This window comes from Pongo abelii, chromosome 6 (assembly GCF_028885655.2).
Source record: "Pongo abelii isolate AG06213 chromosome 6, NHGRI_mPonAbe1-v2.0_pri, whole genome shotgun sequence".
NCBI lineage: Eukaryota > Metazoa > Chordata > Mammalia > Primates > Hominidae > Pongo > Pongo abelii.
In genome coordinates this window covers 132,353,235-132,376,125 of record NC_071991.2, presented here as the reverse complement: position 1 = coordinate 132,376,125, position 22,891 = coordinate 132,353,235, and the positions used below count along the sequence as shown (strand labels likewise).

Below are 22,891 nucleotides of genomic sequence, written 5' to 3'. Positions count from 1 at the left end.
CAAAAAAAAAAAAAAAAAGTGTCATCCTCACCCTTACAACAAAAAAATAAACTAACAAACTGCAAATTAATGACTTTTTGCCAACCCACCATAGAAGAGGTTGCAGGGCAACCAAATGCTCCAAAGTCTGTGAAAAGACAGAAACCTGCAAGGTGAAACTGGACCTCAGTAGTTGCCCACTGAAGGCAAATGCTGCTGAACTTCATATAATCTGGTAAGAAGGCACAGCTAAAACTTTTAAAATAAATTTTTAAAAGCCAAATGTGAGTGTGAAGCCCCTTGGGGCTGTAGATATAAGTGGGTTAGCACCCACTTTCAGACTTTTCCTCCGGGAATCCCACCAGGTGCTCACAAGGAAGATCAAAGAGAATCCTGGGAAAGTTATTCTTGTGGTGTTGTGTTGGGGAGGGGAACAGCAGCCTCTGCCAAACTCCACCTAGACCCATCTATGCATCTCCCTTTATGGAACAAAATACTTGATCTATAATAAGACATTAGTAGAAAACCATTGCATCTGGGGAAAGGGAACAGAAAAAAACAATACAAAAAATCCCAACACTACCACACTAACCTTGAGTGAGATGTAGGCATATGTGCTATTTTGTCTATATAGTTGCCTGTTCTAGACATTTCACATAATTAGAATCACATTATTTGTTCTTTTGTGTCTGGCTTCTATCACTCAGCATAATGTTTTCAAAGTTCATCCATGTTGTACCATGTATCAGTACCTCATTCCATTTTATGGCTAATTAATATTATATTGTGTGGAAATACCGTACTTTGTTTTTCCATTCATCCACTGATGGACATTTGGGTTGTTTCCACCATGTGGCACTAAGAAAAATGCTGCCATTAACGTTTGTATGTAAGTTTTTGTTTGGGTATATGTTTTCATTTCTCTTGGGTACATACCTACAAGTGGAACTGCTGGGTCAAATAGTAACTCAATGTTTAACTTTCTGAAGAAATACCAGGTTTCCAAAGTAGCTGCACAACTTTACATTCCCAACAGCAGTGTATAAGGGTTCCAATCTCTCCACATGCTTGTCAGCACTTGTTATCTGACTTTTTGATTCTAGTCATCCTAGTGGGGGTAAAGAGGTATCTTATTGTGGTATTAATTTGCATTTCCCTATGACTAAAGATGTTGAACATATTTTCATGTGTTTATTGGCCATTTGTTCATCTACTTTGGAGAAATATTTAGATCCTTTGCACACTTTAAAATTTGTCTTTTTAATATTGAGTTGTAAGAGTTCTTTATATAGTCTAGATAGAAGTCCTTTGTCAGATAAATAATTTTCAAATATTTTCTCTTGTTCTATGGGTTTTATTTTCATTTCCTTGACAGTTACTGTTGAAACACAGAAGTTTCAATTTTGATAAAGTTCAATTCATCTATTTTTTTTCCAGTTGTTGCTTGTGCTTCTGGCATTATACCTAAGAATCCATTGCCAAATCCAAAGTCATGAAGATTTGCCTCTATGTTTCCTTGTAAGGGTTTTATAGTTCAGGCTGTTAGTTAGATCTTGATCCATTTTGAATCAATTTTTGTATATGGTGTGAGGTAAGGGACAAACTTCTTTATTTTGCATGTGGTTATCTATCCAGTTGTCTGGGCGCCATTTGTTGAAAAGACAATGCTCTTCCTATTGAATAGTCTTGCCATCCTTGTCAAAAATCAGTTCACCACAGACACATGGGCTTATTTCTGGACTTCCAATTTTATTCACTGGTCTATATGTCTATCCTCATGACAGTACCACACTGTCTAAATTACTATTTGTAGTAAGTTTTGAAATCAGAAAGTGTGAGCTCTCAAATTTGTTCTTAAGTTTTTTTTTCTTTTTTTGGCCATTCTGGGTTCCTTGAGTTTCTATATAAATTTTAGTATCAGTCTGTCAATTTCTACAAAGCAACCCACTGGTATTCTAATGGAAATTGCATTGAATCTGTAGATTCATTTGGGGAGGACTGTCATTGTAATAATAGTAAGTCTTTTGATCCATAAACATGGGATGTCTGTTTACCTAGATCTTTCTTTTCTTTCAGTAATGTTTTGTAGTTGTCAGAGTATGTCTTGTACTTTTTACCTAAATGTATTCATATTTTATTCTTTTGCAAATTGAATAGTTTTCATGAGTTCATTTTAGGGTTGTTTATTATAAGCACATAGAAATACAATTGATTTTTATATATTAATCTTGTATTCTGCAACCTTGCCGAACTCATATATTAGTTCTAAAAGTTTTTTTCAGTGGATTGCTTAGGATTTTCTATGTACAAAATTATTTTATTGGCAAATATAGTTTTACTTCCTTCTTTCCAATCTGGACTTTTTAAGCTTCTTTTTCTTGTCTAATTACCCTGGCTAGAACCTCCATTACAATGTCATATAAAAGTGGAAAAGTGGGTATCTTTGTCTTGTTCATGACCTTATGGGGAAAGCATCTAGTCTTTTCACCATTAAGTAGATATTAGCTGTGGGATTTCCATAGATGCCTTTCATTGAGGACATTCCTTTCTCTTCCTAATTTGGTGAGTGTTTTTGTCATGAAAGGGTTTAGGATTTCTTAAAATGTCTTTTCTATGTTTATTGAAATTATCTTGTTTCTTTTTAATTCTACTGATATGTTCTATCACATTAATTGATTTTTGGGTACAGGGAACAAACAACATATCTGGATAGATTCCACTTGTTCATGATATATATTCTTTTTATTTGTTGCTGGATTTAGTTTGCTAGTATTTTGCTGATGAATTTTACATCTATATTCATAATATATATTAGACTGTCGTTTTCTTGTGATGTCTTTGTGTGGTTTTGTTATCAGAGTAATACTGGCCTCATAGGGATGAATGGGGAAGCATTCCTTCCTCTTCTATTATTGGAAGAGTTTTTGAAGAATTAGGAATTGTTTGGTAGAATGTTCTAAACATTAAATGTTTGGTAGAATTCAGCAATGAAGCTATTTGGGTTTAAGCTACTCTCTGTAGTAGTTTTTCTATTATTAATTAAATCTCTTTACTTGTTATATGTCTCTTTAGATGTTCTATTTCCTCTTGAGTCAGTTTCAGTACTTCGTGTCTTGCCAGTCATGTGTCCATTTCATCTTAGTTATTTAATTCCTTTTTAGTCTGTATCTGGTTCTCATCTAATTTGATAATTACATCCTCTTAGTTTTCTAGCACAAGATTCTCAGGACAGTTACATACATCATTACAAGTTAGTAATATTCAAGCCTTTAAACTGTTTGCAACTATAGCAGACAGTTTGTTCTGCATTTAAATCACATGCCACAAAATTTCACATAACTTCTTCTTTTCAAGGGTATACAAATCTAAGTATTCCTCCAAAAGATTTCACACTTCCAAAGTTGTGCTGAGGAGCCACTTTATTTTGTCTTATGTGGCAGATATAAAAGATGACTATTTTCCATAAGGCAGAATTGGTGACTTTGTTAAGTAATTGCCAGGATAAGCCACTTCCATATGCAGATTCAAGTAGTTGTTCAAGTTAGTCCACAGTTACATGAACAAAAGAGTATTTAGGAGTATAAGGCCCTGCACTCAGCTAGCTGTCCTCCAAATTTCCACTGCTAGTTTTCCTATACATTGCTAGTTGTCCTCCACATTTTCATTCTAACTTTCTTCCTTACTTACTAAAACCTGAATTTATCAGGGTAGCAATGTACCTCCATTAAAAAACCTTAAGTTTTCAGGCTTGCCTGTGGCCAGGAGTAGCCATGCAATATAATTCTAGTCAATGAGGGATAAAAGATGACTTCTGGTGGAATTTCTGAGAAAGCTTTTTTAAAAAAAATAAAAATAAAAAAAGGAGATAGAATCAACTGGCATAAGCATGTTGCTCTTTGTTTTTCCTCCTCTTCACTGTATTTTCATCTGCTTAACAGGGTCTTTTGCAAAACAAGAGCTTTTAATTCTGAAGTCCAATTTATCAATTTTTTATTAATCATGTTTTTGGTGTCAATTCTAAGAACTCTTTGCTTAGCTCTAGGTCATAAAGATTTTCTTCTATTTTAAAAAAGATTTATAATTGTATGTTTTACATTTAAATCTATGATTCATTTTGAATGCATTTTTGTATAAGGTGTTAGACTTAGGTTGAAGTTTTCCTTTGTCTCTCTCTTTTCTTCCTGTGGATATCCAATTTCTCCAGCAATATTTGTTGAAAATGCAAGCTTTCTTCCATTAAATTGCTTTTTCACTTTTCATCAAAAACCACTTGGGAATATTTGTGTGGTTCTACTTCTGAGTTCTCTATTCTCTTCTACTGATCTAATACCACATAGCTTTGACTACTGTAGCTATATAAAAGCTTGAGGTAAGAGGCTACTTTATCCCATTTCATGCTTCATTTTCAAAGCTGCTTTTTTAAAAAGTTATTTTAGTTCTTTAGCCTTTCCATATAAATTTTAGAATAATTTTGTCTACATCTACAAAAAGAAATCCTGATAGGAATTTCTTGAAACCTATATGTCAACTGGGGAGAGTTGACATCTTACCACGTTGAGCTGAGTCCTAATCATGAACATGGTATATTTCTTGATTTATTTAGATCGTCTTTTATTTATTTCATCAACATTGTGTAGTTTTAAGAATGCAAGTCTTATACATGTTTTGTTAGATTTACACCTAAGTAATTTTTAAAAAGTAATTATAACAGTAATGTTTTATACTGTGGTATGCGTTTAGATTACACAAATGTATGCATTTGTTAAATTTGTTAAAATTCATTGATACAATTAGATTTGTGAATTTCATCTTTTGTAAAATGTACCTCAAAACTAAAAAGGAATTCTAGGTAACAATATACATGCTAAAGTATTTAGAGGTGAAATGTAAGGATATCTGCAACTTACTTTTAAATGAATAAAAAACTAAAAGGACTTGATGGATAAAGAGAGGGATGGATAGATGGCTACATATGTGATAAAGCAATATAGTAAATTATTGATTGTAAGAATCTAGTTGATGGCCATATGGGTTCCTGTACAATCCTTTCAATTTATCTGCATATTTGAAAACATTCTTAATAAAATACTGGGAAGTAAGAAGTTAATACAGAGCAAGAGGTTAAATAAAGAGCAAAATAAATCTAAATAAATCCGATTTATAAAAAAATTAACTAATAAATTAGAATACAGCACAAAACTAGAACTAATAAATAATTTCAAGCACTGATTCTTTGAAAAAATTAACAAGATAAAGCCTACCAACATACTCAGGGGAGAAAAATAAGAATGCAAAAACACAATGTAAAATATTAGGACAAAGGGAAAAAAAATCTCCTATCTTTAAAGGAAATTATGGCAATTCTAGGAGAATGCTTTGCTTAAATTTATTAAATGAATTTTAAAATCCTGCATGAAAAGTATTTTTCTAGGAAAATAAATAACCAAAACTGTCCCTGGAATAGAATATATAGGAAACTTAGATGTAACAAAGAAGAAACTGAGAAGTTTTATGATAACAATATTCTCTGTCTCTCTAAAACAGTAACAAAATATGCAGTTTTAGAAGATTTATCTCGAAATTAAAAAGAACATTAATTAAAACATTATTGAAACTGTTCTAAAGCAAAGAATTCTAAATAACGTCTACACCAAAACCTGATAAATGTACACAAGCTAGAAAATTTTTAAAAATTGATCTTATTTATGAATATTAAAGCAAAAATCCTGCATAAAATGAGAAAACAGGATTCAGCAACCCACTAAAAATTATTCACAATGACTAACTGCACTTTATTTCAATACTATACAACTGGTTCAATATTAAAAAACTAATATAACTCACCAACATAATAGGTCAAATGAGAAGAATATCATAATCCCTCTACCCCACAGATGTTAAAAAGGCATTTAATAAAGTTTAGTAATAATTTCTGGTAAAGTTTTCTTAATAATATAAGAATAAATTGTTAACTCCTTAGCAGAATCAAAGAAATTTATTTTAAACCAGAAGCCAATAATTTGCTTAATGAGAAAACAGTAAAACTAGTCCCATTAAAATGAAGAATAAGATAAAGGCAACATTATTAAATATTTTTTGACAGCACCAGTAAATGCATTTAGTACAAAAAAGAAATATAAGGTATAAAAACTGGAAATTAGGAGATATAATTACATTAATACAGGATAACTGTACAATTGGAACATATATAATAATTTAAATATTAGAAACAAAGTATGGCAATTTTCAAAAGTAATACACACAAAAATAACTTTCCTGTATGTAAACAAGTTAGAAAATATAAAATAATAAATATTCTATTTGAAATTGCTATTCTCACAACAAAAATAATTTTAGCAACAAAATAAAATACCTAACAATAAACTTAGAAATGGTGCAGAAAAAAAAAATTAAAAGTATAATAAGAGAGATAAAGGAAAACTAGGATAACTAGATAAAGGAAAACAAATCTTATTATTGGACAGGAAGGTGCAATTTTAAAAGTATGTTACTCTTCCTTAAGTTAATCTATAAATTAATGTGATCACAATAAAGTTACCAGTTTATTTATTTTAGGACAACTAGGAAAGCTTATTTTAGATTCCATATAGAGACATAATAAGGCAAAAGTAGCCAGAAAAATCTTGAACACAGTAAAACAGTAAGGAACTAAGTTTATCACATAACAGAATTATAGTTTAAAAGCTATAGTAATACAGTTTCATGCTGGCATATCGAAAGACAGATTAATGGAACAGAATTCAAAATTGGACCTAAAAGTTTAGTATATCATACATGTGGCATTGTAAGTGGGTAGAAAAAGATAATTCATTTAATAAATTTTGTTGGAACAACTCACCAGGCATTTAATAATAGGACTGGATTGGAAGTTTACTTCTTATATCAAAATGGATTCCTGATGGATCAAAAGTTTAATCACAAAAAATACACTTGGATACTACTAAGAAAGAAGTATGAAAATTTCAAAACCCCAGAAATCATTTAAAAATGATAGACAAAGTAACTACATAAAAATTACAAATTTATGCATGACAAAGACAAAAAGGCAAATGAAAAACTGAGAAAAATAGCATGCAACATATAAGACACAGTAATCAAATCTCTTGCATAGACAGAAAGCACTTACAGATTGAGAAGAAAAAAAGTCCAATCAATAGCAAAATGGGCAAAGGATTTTATCAGGTAGCTTATATGAAGTCAGTAGATAAAATGTTCCAATCTCATCCATAAAGAATACATGAACAAAAAACACATATCAAGTAAACAATATCAGATTGTCAAAAACCAGAATGAGTGATTAACAGTATTGATGAGAGTATGGGAAAATAGGTACTCTCATTGTGCAGCACTCAGATGGCCTAGGTTGTCCAAACCCTGTACATCCAAAGAAAGATTTGGACCTTGTCCAACTCCTGGGAGATAACCTCTAAGACCCTGAAATATTCTGCCTGTTCAGAGTTTCTTTGTCTACTTGGGGCCTTGGGCTACATCAGATAGTTTATGCTAATAATGTGAGTTGTGGTGGGGGGTTCTGGGCCACATTATATTAATTTTGGATGGAGAGGCTGGGGACTGAATAACTAAAGCCAGCCACATGGGCATTCCATGCAGACATAACTGGCCCCTAATAGAAACTCTGGACACCAAGGCTGGATGAGCTTCCCTGATTAGCAGTACTTCATGAGTGTTATCTCACATCATGACTGGAAGAAGTAAGTGCTGTCTATAAAACTCCACCAGGAGAGGACAACTGGAAGCCCACATCTAGTCTCTCCTGGACTCTGCCCTAAATTAATTCTGCTGATTTTAGTCTGTATCATTTCACTGTAACAAGTCACAACCATTAATGTCATGGTTTTTCTGAATTTCTCGAGTCCTTTTAATGAATCATCGAACCTTGGGGTGGTCTTCAGGACTCCTGATCACAGGTGACATCAGAAGTGGGATTCACTAGAATTACCCTGACTCACTGAAATGTGGCGAAAGAATGGTTTGGGAAAAGGAAGGGTAAGAGGGTAGGAGTTGACAAACCTTTGATTCTGTATGGCCACTGGGCCACCATAGTGTGAAGTAGCAGCTGTGTTGCAACCAGTTACTAGGAGTAAAAGTCACCACTGGAATTTAGAAATGATAAATCTAACTCCCAAAGAGTTGGCTCACTGGATGCATAAGGAAATGCAAAACGACAAGAAACAAGCTAAATATACAATCTCTCAGTTATTATGTGTAATAGCTAAAATTACAGTAAAGTGTTGAGGCAAATCCTGACACTGGGCCAAGCTTGAATTTCAGCTGGTCCAAGCTACAGACACTAGCTTCAGGGTTTCCAACAAAGAGACAAATAACATGCTGAAAAAACTGACAGCTAAAATAACATGAGTCATGAAAGAATAGGGAAAGACAAAAGGAAGAATCAAGGGACTCATCCCAGCAGGTTGGACACTGATGGGATCAAAGGTCTTAATGAAGCACTATTGGAGATTACATAGACCAATGGGAGCTCCTGGCATACCCCGACTTTGAAGAGCTTTAAACAAATCTGTTCTATTTACCTTAGTCTGGAGGAATTAACAAAGCTGAAAGGCAAAAAGGACAATGAAAAATGTTACCTCAAATCATCTGTGGCAATTGTCTCACAAACTAATATGGATAAAGACTGATGAAAAGGGTCAGGGTCCTTTAGTCTGATCCTTGTTTGGGGACATGGGCTACATGCACATGTGGTTAAAATGGACAGGGGGTGGATAATAAGCTTTTCTGGGACTCTTTGACATGGCAGACCAATGCACTGAGGTTCCAAAATCTGTTGGTGAAATCCTAATGTGGACTACAGTTAGGTTGGGAGGATTTAGCCATGAAATGGTTGATGAAATTAAGGTGAAAGTTGAGATTAAAACTGAAATATTTAAATGGACTTCATGTGAACTGGATGTATCTCCTTTACCTGAATGTATTGGGATGGATTTTACATCTGATTGGGGAACAACACTTCCCTACCTAATACTGTAAAACTGAAGGCATGTAAATTTGCCCTTTATCCAGCATACCTGCTAATGGGAATCTATAGAATTGTCCAAGCCCACAGATTTTAGTTGGAAATAGTATAGAATACCTGTTGCACAAAAATAGATTACACCTTTAATCAATGACGTGTTAGAAACTGGGCTGCTGGTACCGACACATTTTCTCTACAGTAGCCCTGTATGTACCAGAGATTGGGGCTTATGGAAAAAGCCTGTTAGCACCATCCAGCAGTGACTGCCAGAATTTGGACCAGAAAATTTTCAGATGCAGCTGTAAGATATACAGCATTTGAGAACCAATTACTAACTTGCTATTGGTCATTAGTTGAAAATGCCCCTGTGACTGAATGTATTAGTCAGGGTTCTTCAGAAAAAATAGAACCAGTAGTGTGTGTGTGTGTGTGTGTGTGTGTGTGTGTGTGTGTATTTATTATATCAGTGAATATACACATATGCATATATACATTGTCACAAATTATGGAGACTGAGAAGTCTCACAATCTGCTGTGTACAAGCTGTAGAACTAGGAAAGCTGGTGGTGTAATTCAGTCCAAGTCCAAAAGCCTGAGAACTAGAAGCTCTGATGTCTGGGGCAGATGATGAATATCCCAGTTCAAGAAGAGAGAGCTCACCCTTCCTCCATCCTTTTGTTCTATTCAGGCAGGCCCTCAATAGATTGGATGATGCCCCACCTCCTTACATTGGTGATGGTGAATCTTCTTTACTGAATCTACCAATTCAAATGCTAATCTATTTCAGAAACACCCTCAGAGGCACATCCAGAAATAATGTTTTACCAGCTATCTGGGCATCCCGTGGCCCAGTCAAGCTGACACATAAAATTAACCATTATACTGAAGGACATATAACCGTGAAAGCTGAAATGCCCACAATGCCTTAAGTGATGTGAAAGAAACACTCTAATAAGGCAGTGCCCAGAAGGGCTCCATAATAAATGGAAACGGTTTATACAGGACAATGTTACTGGGACAGTGCAAGGAGGTACTCATTCTGTTCATGTGCAGGAGGTCTTTTTTCCACTGGAGCCTACTTTGAAATCAGCTGAGGAGCCACCAAATCCTATGGCCACCTGGGCAGCGCCCTGTGAACAGCTCTCTATTGAAAGAGAGCTGCTAGGTTGACTGATGGCAGTTCTAAGGTGGATAGTCAATATCCTGTTTGGAAGACTACTGTACTACATCAGATGATGGAAAAGTTCTGATTGAAGAAGGTAAGAACAATCTGCTCAGGCTGAACTATATGCTGTCCTTGCAGTGATGAAAAAACTGAACAAGTATAAAAGTTCCATTTAAAAATAATCAAAGTTTGGATGTGCCAATGGCTGGCCATATGGTAAAATAGATAGGCGATGAAAAACTAGTCTATTAGATGCCCCATGTGGGGCACCATCCTATGGAAATCACCATGGAATTTAGGGGCACATTAAAGTAGGATGTGTCAATGCCCACCAGAAGAACACTCTTCCAGGATCAGATGATGACTGGACCCAGTAAGTGGGAAACTTGGTGTGTTTACTTGAGGTAGGCATGTGGGTCCATGAAATAAATGGAAATGGGAGAGGTGTAGGAATGTAGGCATGGGCTGATTGTTGGCATATTTCTCTTACTCCCTCTGAGGCACAAAATATAAATAAATACTTCAAGAGAGATAGAGACCGCAGGTGGCTATGGGCAGATTTCCTGGGGAGAAGGTGGCACACACAACTGACAAGTAACTACATCAGTATGCTGTGGTAGCCCCCAGAGACTATAAAAGGGTCCTGACAGGACTAGACATTTACTCTGAACTAGGCTTTGCACCCCCAGAGGTAGATGGACACAAAATGCTTAAAATACTATAAAAGGACTGAAACAGAAGATACTGTGGCAATTTGGACCATCAAGTTATATTTCTTCAGACCAAGAAACACACTTTACAGCCCATAGTGTCTAATGATGGGCAAAAAGATATCACATCAAAATGGACTAGTGGTTTATTAGAGAATTGGAAAAGGTAATTGAAACTTTTTTTCTCTAAAATGGGGGGTGATAAAGGCAGGAAGGGCTGACATATATACCTTCATGTGTATGCACATTCAACATGAGGGGGACAAGAGTGGGTCCCCACTTGACGAATTCTTTTACTTGTATGGTGGATCTGGAGAGGAAGGGATGGAGGAGGACACTGGTACAAACTACAAAGCGATTTCTCCAGTCACCTCAACTTTTCTTTTTTTTTCCAGCCTGGGGCAGTGGTTGGAGACTGCAGGTGCTAGAAACAGGAATCATTCTTAAGCAAGAAACTTACCTTTCAACCTTTATGTCAGAATTGCTATGGGCCTAACGGGGTGGACTGTGTCTTCACCCCACCTGGTAAAATTCAGATTGATAGTGAATGCAGCTGTATTTCCTGGTGGTCAAGATAGCCCACTAGTTCTGTACCTATATATCCTTACTCTAAATAAAAGGGAATGAGCTGAAAGGAAGCACAAGCTAGACTGGTATTACTGCTGGCAATCTAGACCAGGACAGTGGCTAAGCCTAACAACTCTTCCAAAGATGAAAATGTGTGGGTAAAAAATTATGACAAGTGAAAAATAGGAGAAATAGCCAAGGCACAGGAATAAATAAATGAAATAGGTAATGAGGAAAATCTAGTATTACACTGGTGTTTTGAGAGAGGCTCAGAGCAAGAGACTGTAGTCTCTTAGCTTAATTATACTAGATGCCTAAAAAGGTGAAGTCAGTTTTCTAAGACTAGCCTTACTCTTAGAAGCTGAAAAGGTTGAATGGAAGCCTGCAAACTTGAGTGGCATTGCTCTGGGAGACATTCTGGTCATAAGATATAATATGAACTGGACCAATTAATTGTTAATGACAGAGGTAATGGGCCATTATCTTTTGATTCTTATTTTTCAGGTTACATCTACTACAATACTGCAGATACCGTATAACATTGGTATTGCTGGTATGATTCCTCTACCTTAGGTAAAGTCATATGATGATCAAATGTATTGGAAAATTGAATCACAGCCTCCTTGGTATGTAATATCAATGAAAAATGGGCTGAGTAAGAACTGGATCTACTTAATTATGAGTTAATTTCTATGCTGAATATTTATGCACAAGTTTGTTAAAACGTATAAATAGCAGAATATTAAAATAGGAGATAATTATACTAGTTACAAACTAGGCTCTTTGTTAAAGAAAGCCTAGGCCAAGGGACGGTGGGTAGCCTGTGTGTAAATAATTAACTCAGCAGGCCTTGGTTGTCCAAACCCTGCACATTGTAAAGGTTTGGACCTTGCTAAACTCTTGGGAGATAGCCTCTGATGCCTTGGAATACCTTGCCTCATTAAGAGTATCTTTGTCTACCTGGGACCTTGGGCTATGTCAGATAGTAGTTTATGCTAACAATTGATTTATTGTGGTAGTGGTGGTGGTAGAGGCCTTGGACACACAGTATCAATTTTGACCCCTGGAAAGGCCAGAGACTAAGTAACTAAGGTCAGCCATGTGGGCACTTAATGTAAATATAACCAACCTGCAATAGAAACCAGTGACATCAAAGCTAGATGAGCTTCCCTGATTTGCAGCACTTCATATTATCTCACATTATGGCTGGGAGAATGAAGTGCTGTTTCTAAGACTCCACAGGGAGAGAACAACTGGAAGCTTGTGCTTGGTCTCATCTGGACTCTGCCGCATAGCAAAGGTCCCCAGCCCTGAGGCCATGGACCAGTACTGGTCTATGGCCTGTTAGGAACCAGGCCACACAGCAGCAGGTGAGCAGTGGGCGAACGAGCATTACCACCTGAGCTTTGCCTCCTGTCAGATCGGCAGCAACATTAGATTCTCATAAGAGCACAAGCTCTTCCTATTGTGAACTGTGCATGCAAGGGATCTAGGTTGTGTGTGCTCCTCATGAGAATCTAACTAATGCCTGACGCTCTGAGGTGGAACAGTTTCATCCCAAAACCATCCCCCCACATCTATAGAAAAATTATCTTCCCCGAAACTGGTCCCTGGTGCCAAAAAGTTTGGGGACCACTGCTATACGCCATTTACCTTTGCTGATTTTAATCTGTGTCCTTTCAGGGACATAATAAACCATAACCATGAGTATAATGGCTTCTCTGAGTTCTGCAAGTCCTTGTAGCAAATCGTTGAATATGAGTTGTCCTGAGGACCCCTGACCATACTCATAAACTATTTGCTTTTATGACTATAAATTGATGCAACTCTTTTTGGAGGAAAATTTGACAGTATCCTTATACTAGAAATTATGGGAATGTACCCCCAAAATATGTATGTATATATGCATTAGGCCACACATAAAAGGATATTTATGCAGTTTTGTCAGAGCCAATGACTGGAAACCCCTTAAATTCATTAATAAGGTACCAGTGAAAGAAATTCTGATTCATCCATTTAATGAAATCTGATGTACCAGTTTATAAAAAAGGAGACTAATATATATAAACTGATATGGAAAGTCTTTCAAGATAGATGACTGTGTAAGACAGAGTTAATTTATAGCTGGACTAGAAAAGCTCTATTTTTACCTCTGGGGAATTCTGGCTGTCCAGCTTTGACTCTTGGCCAAGATAAGAACAGTAAGATTAATGATGTGCTGTTTACTGTCTGAAACTCCCCCTGAGAGTTTCATGTCCCCCGCATGGCCAGTTTGTTTACTGATGGTTTTCATTTGGCAGAATCAGGAAGACAGCCTGGCTTGATGTCATGACTACAGGGGTCTAAAAACCCAGATGGGAACTTTTGCCTTGAGGTTTTCTGAAGCTAAGATGCATCACATAGATCTTGGTGTTTCAATCTGAAGACAGGCAGTGTATGTGTGAATAAAGCCCCTGGAAAGCTTACACCTGGCTCCCAATGCTTGCCACAGTATCTTTCTCTTGCTGCACTGTATCCTGTGCCTTTAAATAAAAGCCACACAGAAGAATGCTCTGTGAAGTCTTATAAGTCCTTTCAAATATTCAAATTTGTAAAATCTTTGCAATAGTCAAGTGACAAAAGCAAGGTCTAGAGCAATATGTAAGACTGTGGGAAGTAAACTTTCTGAAATGCTAGCAAGCAAAGTGGAAAAAGCCATCAAGGACACATGTGGGAGAAGATTCTGATTCTTCCTACACAAGGATGTATTGTATTGGGTGTTCCAGTTGGCTTGAGGACCAGCAGAGCTTGCAAAAATTTCAGGGGCACAGACTGAAAATGAACAGTGGCATAGCCCAAAATAAAGCTTTTATCCAGCATGACTATACCTTGCACAGATAGTGTGACCAGTAGCTGTGTGACATCATGACTCTAGGGATCATGGGAAACGTATGCTGAGAGAGGCTGCACCTTCACCAGGGTGGAGGCTGGATTCACAGAGCCCAAAGCCTATTTATTATGTAAGATATCTGAAAGGAGGCACCACAAATTCTAGCCACTCTTACAACAATATTTTGGTTAGAAACTATATTTAGAATGTCAATAGAAGAGGCCAGAAACACAGCTGCCCACATCTGAAAGAACCTCGGCAGTAACAGTGGGGGATTACCAAGCAACTAAGGAAAATAGAAACTCTCCCCACTCTGAGCTGCTGATGGTGACTCCTGTGACTGAGGGCAAAATGACGCCTGAAAGTGAGGGCTAGGAAATTTAAGGAAAAGAAAGGTGTGGCAAAGATGTGACAGAAGGGTTTTCTAGTTAGGTGAGGTGGAACCAAGTTGAGTGGAATGAGCACATTTGGCTGGAAGTGACACTGAGAAGCAGTGGGCCGACGGGGTCTTGCTTTCCTCTTCCTTTTGGGTCTCTTCTGCTCTCATTCTCTCGTCACTGCTACTGGAGAGAAATTAGGCAGAAGTCACAGTAGGAGCAGTAGGGATTTTCCTTTATTGCTCCTTATCCATTCCCTCTGCCACAAATATGTCATGAGGAGGCTAGGAAACAGAACCAAAGTACAAAAAGAAAGGCTTGGGAGAAGGTTCAAATTCAGTAGCATGGCAGTGTTTTCTCTGCTGGACTTTTTTATTTCCTGACCTGGTGCTGTAGCAAAAATGAGGTTGGAGGGGGTGGTAGCAGAAGAGAGGTGGGGACGATAGTAGAAGGACTGAAAGGAGAAAAAGGGAGAGAGATGTCCTATACTGCAGAAGATAAATATAAACCCAGCTTTGAAGAGATCTGTGTAAATAAGTGATTCTGTTTAGTACTATTAAGCATGAATTCTTTAATATATTTTTAACCCTATAACTTTGGAATTCTTGAGGAAAATTACCTTTGTCCTCTATGAACAAAAATCATTTTTTGTGTTTTCTCTCTCTCCACATGTCCTTTCTCCCCATATCTATCTATCTATATGCCAGATGATATATGAAGAAAATTTAGTTTTTAAGAACTCCCAGTAGGCACTGCAATAAGTGTAGTTATAAAAAGTATGTATGTGTAATTTTTTTTTATTCACCAATGAGTGTCCATAAGATCTCTACCTGGCAATAACATATGTTTACGTGCCTCAATCAACAAAAGGTGGAAAGTCATGGCAGTGAAAAGATGATGAACAATGGGATGTTTCTGTCATGCCTGTGTACGGATTGGAGAGATGAGGCTATAAGCTTTACTTGGAAAAGCAAAAAATGAATTTGGGAATGGACACATACAGAAACATTAAAATCTATATATACTAAAATATATACTCTTCAGTTTCATAAACATCCATTAAAGGAAAAAGCAGAAAGTGGGAAAAAGACAAAGGAGCAGAAAGAGAAAATGAAAGAGGAAAAGAAATGGAAAAAAGGAAAAAGGCAGAAAGTGGTAAAAGAAGATAAAGATACACTAAGAAGAAGACAGACCTACAAGGAGGAAATAAAGAGAAAGAGACAGAGAGCCACAAATAGCAGGACTACAGCTCACAGCCATTCCGGCATAGCCTCCATCTATGACTTCACTCTGTGTATGAGTTTGTGCCTGGGACACCGTCATGCCCTTTGGAATTGTTTAGAATTGCTAAAGCTTCAGGAGCCAAGCAAATGCTGTAAGTGCCTCCATTTAAGCCCATGTGGCTACTGAACACTTGAAATGTGGCTGATCTCAATTCAAATGTCTGTAAAGATAAATGCACACCAGATTCTGAAGACTTTGGACAAAAAGAATGTGAAATATTCTGGATATATTTGGGTTAAATAAAATTGATTTTTATTTAACCCAAATATTTGCCTTTTTAAATGTGACTACAAGCAAATTTAAAATTGCATATGTGGCTCACGTTATATTTCTGTTGGAATGACTGTTTTCTAACATTGTGAGTCTCCTCATTAAAATCAAGGTTGGCAAAGTAAGTTTGCTAATGTCTGAATCCCCCAAACTGCTAAAAACATACCAATATGCTGGACTTTTTCATCGATGACTTCACAATGGTATGGCCACCGTGTTGGGCTCAATGGACCAGAAGAAGAGACACCATATAAATCCCGTGGTTCACGAAGACGTGGCACCCATCTCCCTAGCTGATATTCCAATAGTATCTGTGTAGTCCGGGGGAAGAAGGGATCACCAAAAGAGTCAGCTGAGAAAAAGATTCAAACACAGTCATGAGTGGGAAGAAGAAAAATACCAACTCCTGTAATTTTTATATAGTTCCTTTTTTCCTTTCAACACTATTCAATGTGTGGGTATCATTATAAATGTTTTATAATTCATGGCACTGTTTATAAAAGTACTAATGAAATTTTGTGATGACTGATCTTCACAATAGCCAAAAAATAGTTGACCTTTATACTATTAATTTATTCTAAAAGCTCATTACTAGTTTAAAAACATGTTTCTCGTAGCTTTTCTAGAAAATCATCTACTTTGACTCTTCCTAAATGTAGTCACACTATTTGTCTAACGAGTTAAATACAGTGATGAACTATAATTCCTCACCACTTCCTGGAACTGTATTCTCAAGGTTTGCTAGTGAACTCAGTCACAACTTTTTCTCAGTTCTCCTTCTAGAGCTACTGTGTGATACAATGCCAGGAACACAATTCACATAGACTAGTATGGGGCCACACCAAGCAGGCCATGCAGTGATCTGGTGTTTTGGTGTGATACTGTATGGCATCAGTTTGACGTTGATTATCACCCTCCTTAAGCGCACTTCTCTTATGATACGTTTCCTGGGTTTCCCCCTCCCTTCCACATATTTGGTTTTCCATTTGTCTCACTGACTCCTCTTGCTCTTTCACTTCTGAAATGTGGCTTTTTGCCGAGATTTAGTTCTTGGTTATTTTTGTACAACAGCTGATACCGCAACTGGACTAGAGCTCAGATAACTGGATTCCTTCCCTTTTATCACTTTGTTTTTGTATGACTTTGTTTGGGCAAGGCAGCCTCTTTGAACATAAATCTTACTACAGGTCAGTAACTAATAATATCACCTGCCCTAGCTACTTATCAGGATTGTTCTATAGACTCATTCATTCAACAGATACTTATCATGCATCTACTATGTGCTAAAAACTATATACAGACAATTGCCATACAGGGTGAAAAAAACAATGTCCCTGCCATCATGAGCTTACACTGTAGTAGGGCATATATAAATAGGAAAACAAGATAATTTCAGTGATCATAAATGCTACAAAAATAAAACACAGAAATATAAATGAAGATTAGAAATGGGAAAGTGGGAGTGAGAATGCTATTTTAGATAGGGTGGTCAGGCAAGATTTCTCTGAAGAGGTAACATGTGAGCTGACACCTAAATAATGAACTCAGCCCTGGAGTAAAGACTGTTCTGGCTGGACACACTCTAACAAAGCTGAAAGGCAAGCCTCAAAGTAATGAAACTGATCCACAAGCAAAACTGCTTATTAGGACAAAGTCCAACATTCTTTAACTGAGTACAACAAAATCCAGCAACCACATGTAAAATTTGCAAGTTTGTCATTCACCCAAAAGTTAATGAACAAGAGTTCTAGTTCTGCTGTGGCAACGTAAGTCTTATACAGGCCTTCTCTCTCTCTCATTCCAACTAAACTCTAGATAAAATACAAAAACATAACTATCTGAAGAATTTGAAAAGTAAACAAGAGCAGACTGTAGAGTTAATACTTAGAGAAGCACCCCCACAGGAAAGTAAGTCCAGCCCCTTGTTTGCTCTGGCCTGCTGAATGGCAGGCCCCGTGCACAAAGCAGTGTGGTGGTGCAAATGGCTAAATCTCAGATAGAAACTGAGTCCTTTTTTTTCTGTTTACTAAAGTTTGGAGTTATTTTTTATTATAAATGTTTGATTCCAAAATGCTTGAGAGTAGCCTTTTCTTTTTCTCTTGAGCAGAATAATTTAGTCACACCCCCCTAACAATGATAATATCCTATTTAGTGATTACCTACTATGTGCCAGACCCAGTGCTTGGAAGAGATACGAACATTGATAAGACAGCCTCTGAGATCAAGGCATTCTCAGTACAGAGAGAAAGAAGGAAGGGTTAGGTGATATGATATGGGAAGGGCAACCACGCAGGCATATACAGGATGTCATGGGAGAACGTGGTGGGGTGGTCAGTAGTGTAGAGGTTGAGAAATTCTGGCCTAGACTAAGAAATGACAATATGTACACATACAAGAAAATAAAAAAAAAATGCCTTCTCCAAATCAGAAACCCAGTCTTTCTTAACAGAAGAACCAGGAAAAGGGGTCCTTACAGTGTGGAGGGAATCTGAAGGGAAGAAAGGAACCAGAGAAAGGTATCTCCTAATCCTGTGTATGAGCGCACAAAAGTCTCATCCTAATCCCTGAGCTATGCAAGCAGACACACTCTCAAAGACTATGAAAACTTAGCTGAAACTTTAACCACCCCCCCACCCACACACAAATGTCTCAGCTCAATCCCTGAATTACACATGTGCAAGATAGTCCCAAACCAATACAAGGAAAACTTCAGAGAACTCAACAGGGCTCTGAACCATCTATACAAGTCTCAAAACCCCTGAACTACACTGGCATGGGAAAGAACCAAATAAGCATAGCAAAGGCTTACAGATCAGAACTGAAATCTGAATTATCCACAGAAGGGGCACCAGAACTTATTGCTTCAACCTAACTGGATTGATTGCCTGCTAGAAGAAATACATTGACCCAGAATCTACACAGCATAGCATGAATAAGGGAAAACCAGGAATAGGACCAGTTCTCAGGGCAAAAGGCAATCAACAAATGTTAACATCAAGATAACCCAGATGTTAAAACTATCAGACAAGAACTTTAAAGGAGTCATTACAATTATGCTCCATGAGGTAAGGGAAAAGCACACTTGTACTGAATTAAAACGTAAGAATTCTTGACGAAGAAATAACACATTGCTGGGAATGCAAAAGGATATAGCCACTTTAGAAAACAGATTCAGTTTCTCATACAGTATATATTTAGCATATAACCCAACAATACTATTCCTAGGGATTTGCCCATGAGAAACAAAAACATGTTCACACAAGGACTTGTACAAAAATATTCACAAGAGCTTTATTCATTACCGCCCCAAACTGAAAACAATTTAAATGAGCATGAATGGATGGCTAAATGGAGAAATTTTGATCTATTCACACAATGGAATACCTCTCAACAATGAAAAGGAACTACTGATATATGCAACAACATGGATAAATCTCAAGAGTATTATGCTAAATGAAAGGAGACAGAAAACACAAAATGTATGATTCTGTTTTGTGAAATTCTAGAAAAGCCAAACATAGGGGAGGGAATGCAAATCACTGGTTGCCTGGAGCCAGGGGTGAAGCCTGGAAGGAGAGGATCTACTGCAGAGACACAGGAACATTTAGGGGTGATTAAATGTTTTACATCTTGCTTTTGGTAATGTTCTAAACAAAGGAAGCAACATAAAGGGATTACTACAACAGGCAATTCAGACCAACTAAGAATATGCGTAGATAATAAGCCTATAGAAGTAATTCTCAATTTTTCTAGCAATCCCAGAAATGCTAGTTAAAGGAGTGAGTTATCTCCTGTTTTCTAATAGCTTGGCAAAATTTAAAAAACAGAAAAGGTAGCAGGGAAATGTCCACAAAAGAGTACTATAAAATTTCTATGCCTATGGGTATAGATATGTGTATATGCAAAGAAGTTCTAGAATGATACACACCAAACTAAGAATGGTGGTTATTTCAAACAGGAAGATTTATTTTAGGATGGTGGTAAAAGACAAAAGAAAAAAAAGATAAAGGCCTTAACTCCAATTTCAGAGTATTTGTGACACATATGTAAATATTTAGTAGAGATATTTTAGCATTTGAAAGTACAATTCTAAGTATAACTCTTTAAAAATTAAGTATACATCAAGATGTCCACACACATGTTCAGTTGCAAATGAATGACTTTATTAATGAGACTCTTTAGACAATGTACTTCGTTTAAATGAAGATGTACTTCTAACATAATCTGTCTGTTATAACTTGAGTCATACAGTCAATACATTTAAACAAATGACAAGGTAAATCCTTATATTAAATATAAGATAATCATCACTTTCATTTATTATTTTCTAATATAAAATAGGTTTACCTAAAACAAACCTGAAAAGTTTGAACTCTGCAAGTGGATACATTTCTCTTTCACAATCTACTAGAATAATCATTCCCTATATTATTCAATCTGACTTTTTAGTTTCCTCATCTTTTTTATCCACTCAAAGTTTTATGCTAACAAAAACTATACGAATAGGTTCAAACCTGTTAAAAGTGCACACCGATGAAGATCTTCACTTACAAATTTCATGAACATATCCTCATCCTAAAATAAGAATTTAAAAATATTTCTCTTTTAAAAACCAACAGTTTTCAAATCCAGAATTTTTTTACATCTATTTTAGTACTTGGGATTGAGTATATGTCTTTAACCTTTAATAAATGAGAAAATTAAAGGATTATCATCAGCTACTGGTCTCAATGCACCCAACACTTCAAATATCCTGAAACCTTAAAGTTTGCATCTTTCATTCCTCCTCTTCCACTGGGTGTGGTCATAATAATGACTTTATGGAAGGAATAAAGTTTAAAGATTCTTGATAAACCTGGGAAAACAATTTAAATTAAGAATAAAATTGGCCAGGCATGGCGGCTCATGCCTGTAATCCCAGCACTTTGGGAGGCCAAGGCGGGTGGATCACCTGAGGTCAGAAGTTTGAGACCAGCCTGGCTAACATGGTGAAAACCAGTTTCTACTAAAAATACAAAAAAATTAGCTGGGTGTGGTGGCACATGCCTGTAATTCCAGCTACTCAGGTGGCTGAGGCAGGAGAATCGTTTGAACCCAGGAGGCAGAGGTTGCAGTGAGCCGAGATCGCGCCATTGCACTCCAGCTTGAGCAACAAGAGCGAAACTCTGGCTCAAGAAAAAAAAAAAAAATTAAATTAACAAAAAGAAAAACACAGAAAGCCATAAATCCTTTAAATAGCTAAAGTAAGCTTTAAGAGCTTATTTCGGGACATTAGTTTACATACATAATTTATACTTTAATAAAATTTGAAGGAAATCTCTCAGCCTATGTAGTAGAAACAGACTAAAGAATTTTAAATACTACGTTTTCCCCCCTTTTTCTTCTTCCATGTCTCTTCCTTTATGACATCAGAGCCACAATAAACTGTTACGGTGATACACAATAAGGTCAGAACACGGTGGTTCTACTATGATTCATACTACGATGTAACACAATCCAATCAGCACACAGAAGAAAATAAGTGGACATCAATCCTAAAACTAAAACCCTACTAATAATTTAATATACAAATTTTAATAAAACCTAGAAGAATCTTAGCTAAAATATTTCCTCAAAAAAAAATACAAATATAGTTTCTCTTTCTAGACAGGGCATAGTGTTCCCAGTGATAGCTTAGCTTTTTCAGCCAAATTATTTCCCAACTTCAATGATAATAATTTAAACATCCAATTGATTTTTATTTCCAATTGATTTTATAATATTTTAATTGGGGAGTTATATAATACAAATTTTATCTCCAAGTAAAATAAAGTTGAGAAAAACATACCGATTCATCTTCATCACTGATTGTTCTGTCTGAATAGTCTTCCTTTTCTGAATCTTCTGACATCTCTTCCAGTGTTTGACTTGAGATTTCTTGTAATATACGGGTAGGCTGTAAAACAATTTCTAAGGAAATTATTTGACAGCTTTTCTTTTCAAGCTGTAGGTGTTTACTACATTAAATGAGTACTCAAAAATATATTCAATTGTATTTAACAGTCACAACAGTCTTCTCTAAAAACTAATTAGAATACAACTAATAAAACCTTCAATTTCAAAGAGTTAAAGGAATTTTCCATGACTATAGGAGACAACAACCACAATAAGACAAATCAAGGAAATCATTTAATTAAAAGGAATTTCCAGAGTATACAGCCAAATCATTCACATTTTATATTTACAATTAAATACTACACAGCAAGTTCAGAATGATCCTGAGGCATTAAAAGATAATGAATTTAAAAATTATAGTCACTTACTGAAATATAGCAATATAATTTTAAGTTTTCTCCTTGATTTTCACTTGACCAAAAGTTCAAGTGACAAGACTTTACATTTTGATTATTATTCTGTAGATACTGTCTGTTCTAATATTCATTTATATTATTCTTATTCTTAGAAATCTAAATAGCTACCAAAAGGTTGTATTGGTAATGACCATTACCATTCTATGCATGTATCTTCCCATGTGGTTAATATCAAGACCAGGGAATAATCGAAATTTCTTGTCAAGTTCCGTTCCCATTGTTCTTGAGAGACCAAAGGACTCGACAATTTCAAATCTATCGGTTTACGCCCCTCTCTACAGAAAGCGTGTTTTGGAGCGTGGAC

The 22,891-nt window shown here is 36.2% G+C and overlaps 1 protein-coding gene across 23 annotated transcripts in view; it reads right to left on the bottom strand.

Annotated features, from left to right (window-relative positions):
* AGBL3 (AGBL carboxypeptidase 3) overlaps window positions 1–22,891 on the bottom strand; it is a 169,970-nt gene that overhangs the window by 133,146 nt on the left and 13,933 nt on the right. For 17 of the 23 annotated variants that reach the window (XR_008527263.2, XR_008527264.2, XR_008527265.2 and 14 more), the window contains 3 exons: window positions 22,065–22,172; window positions 20,752–20,812; window positions 16,404–16,589 (listed from right to left, as the gene is read on the bottom strand). Coding sequence is in view for 19 of the 23 variants with exons in the window: in XM_054559842.2 (XP_054415817.1) it covers window positions 16,404–16,589; window positions 20,752–20,812; window positions 22,065–22,127 (310 nt within the window). In the remaining 4 variants the exon portion in view is untranslated. Of the gene's footprint in view, window positions 1–7; window positions 14,968–16,403; window positions 16,590–20,751; window positions 20,813–22,064; window positions 22,173–22,891 lie in introns of those variants that run through there. The other 6 variants (XM_054559858.2, XM_054559860.2, XM_054559861.2 and 3 more) reach the window with 4 other exon arrangements.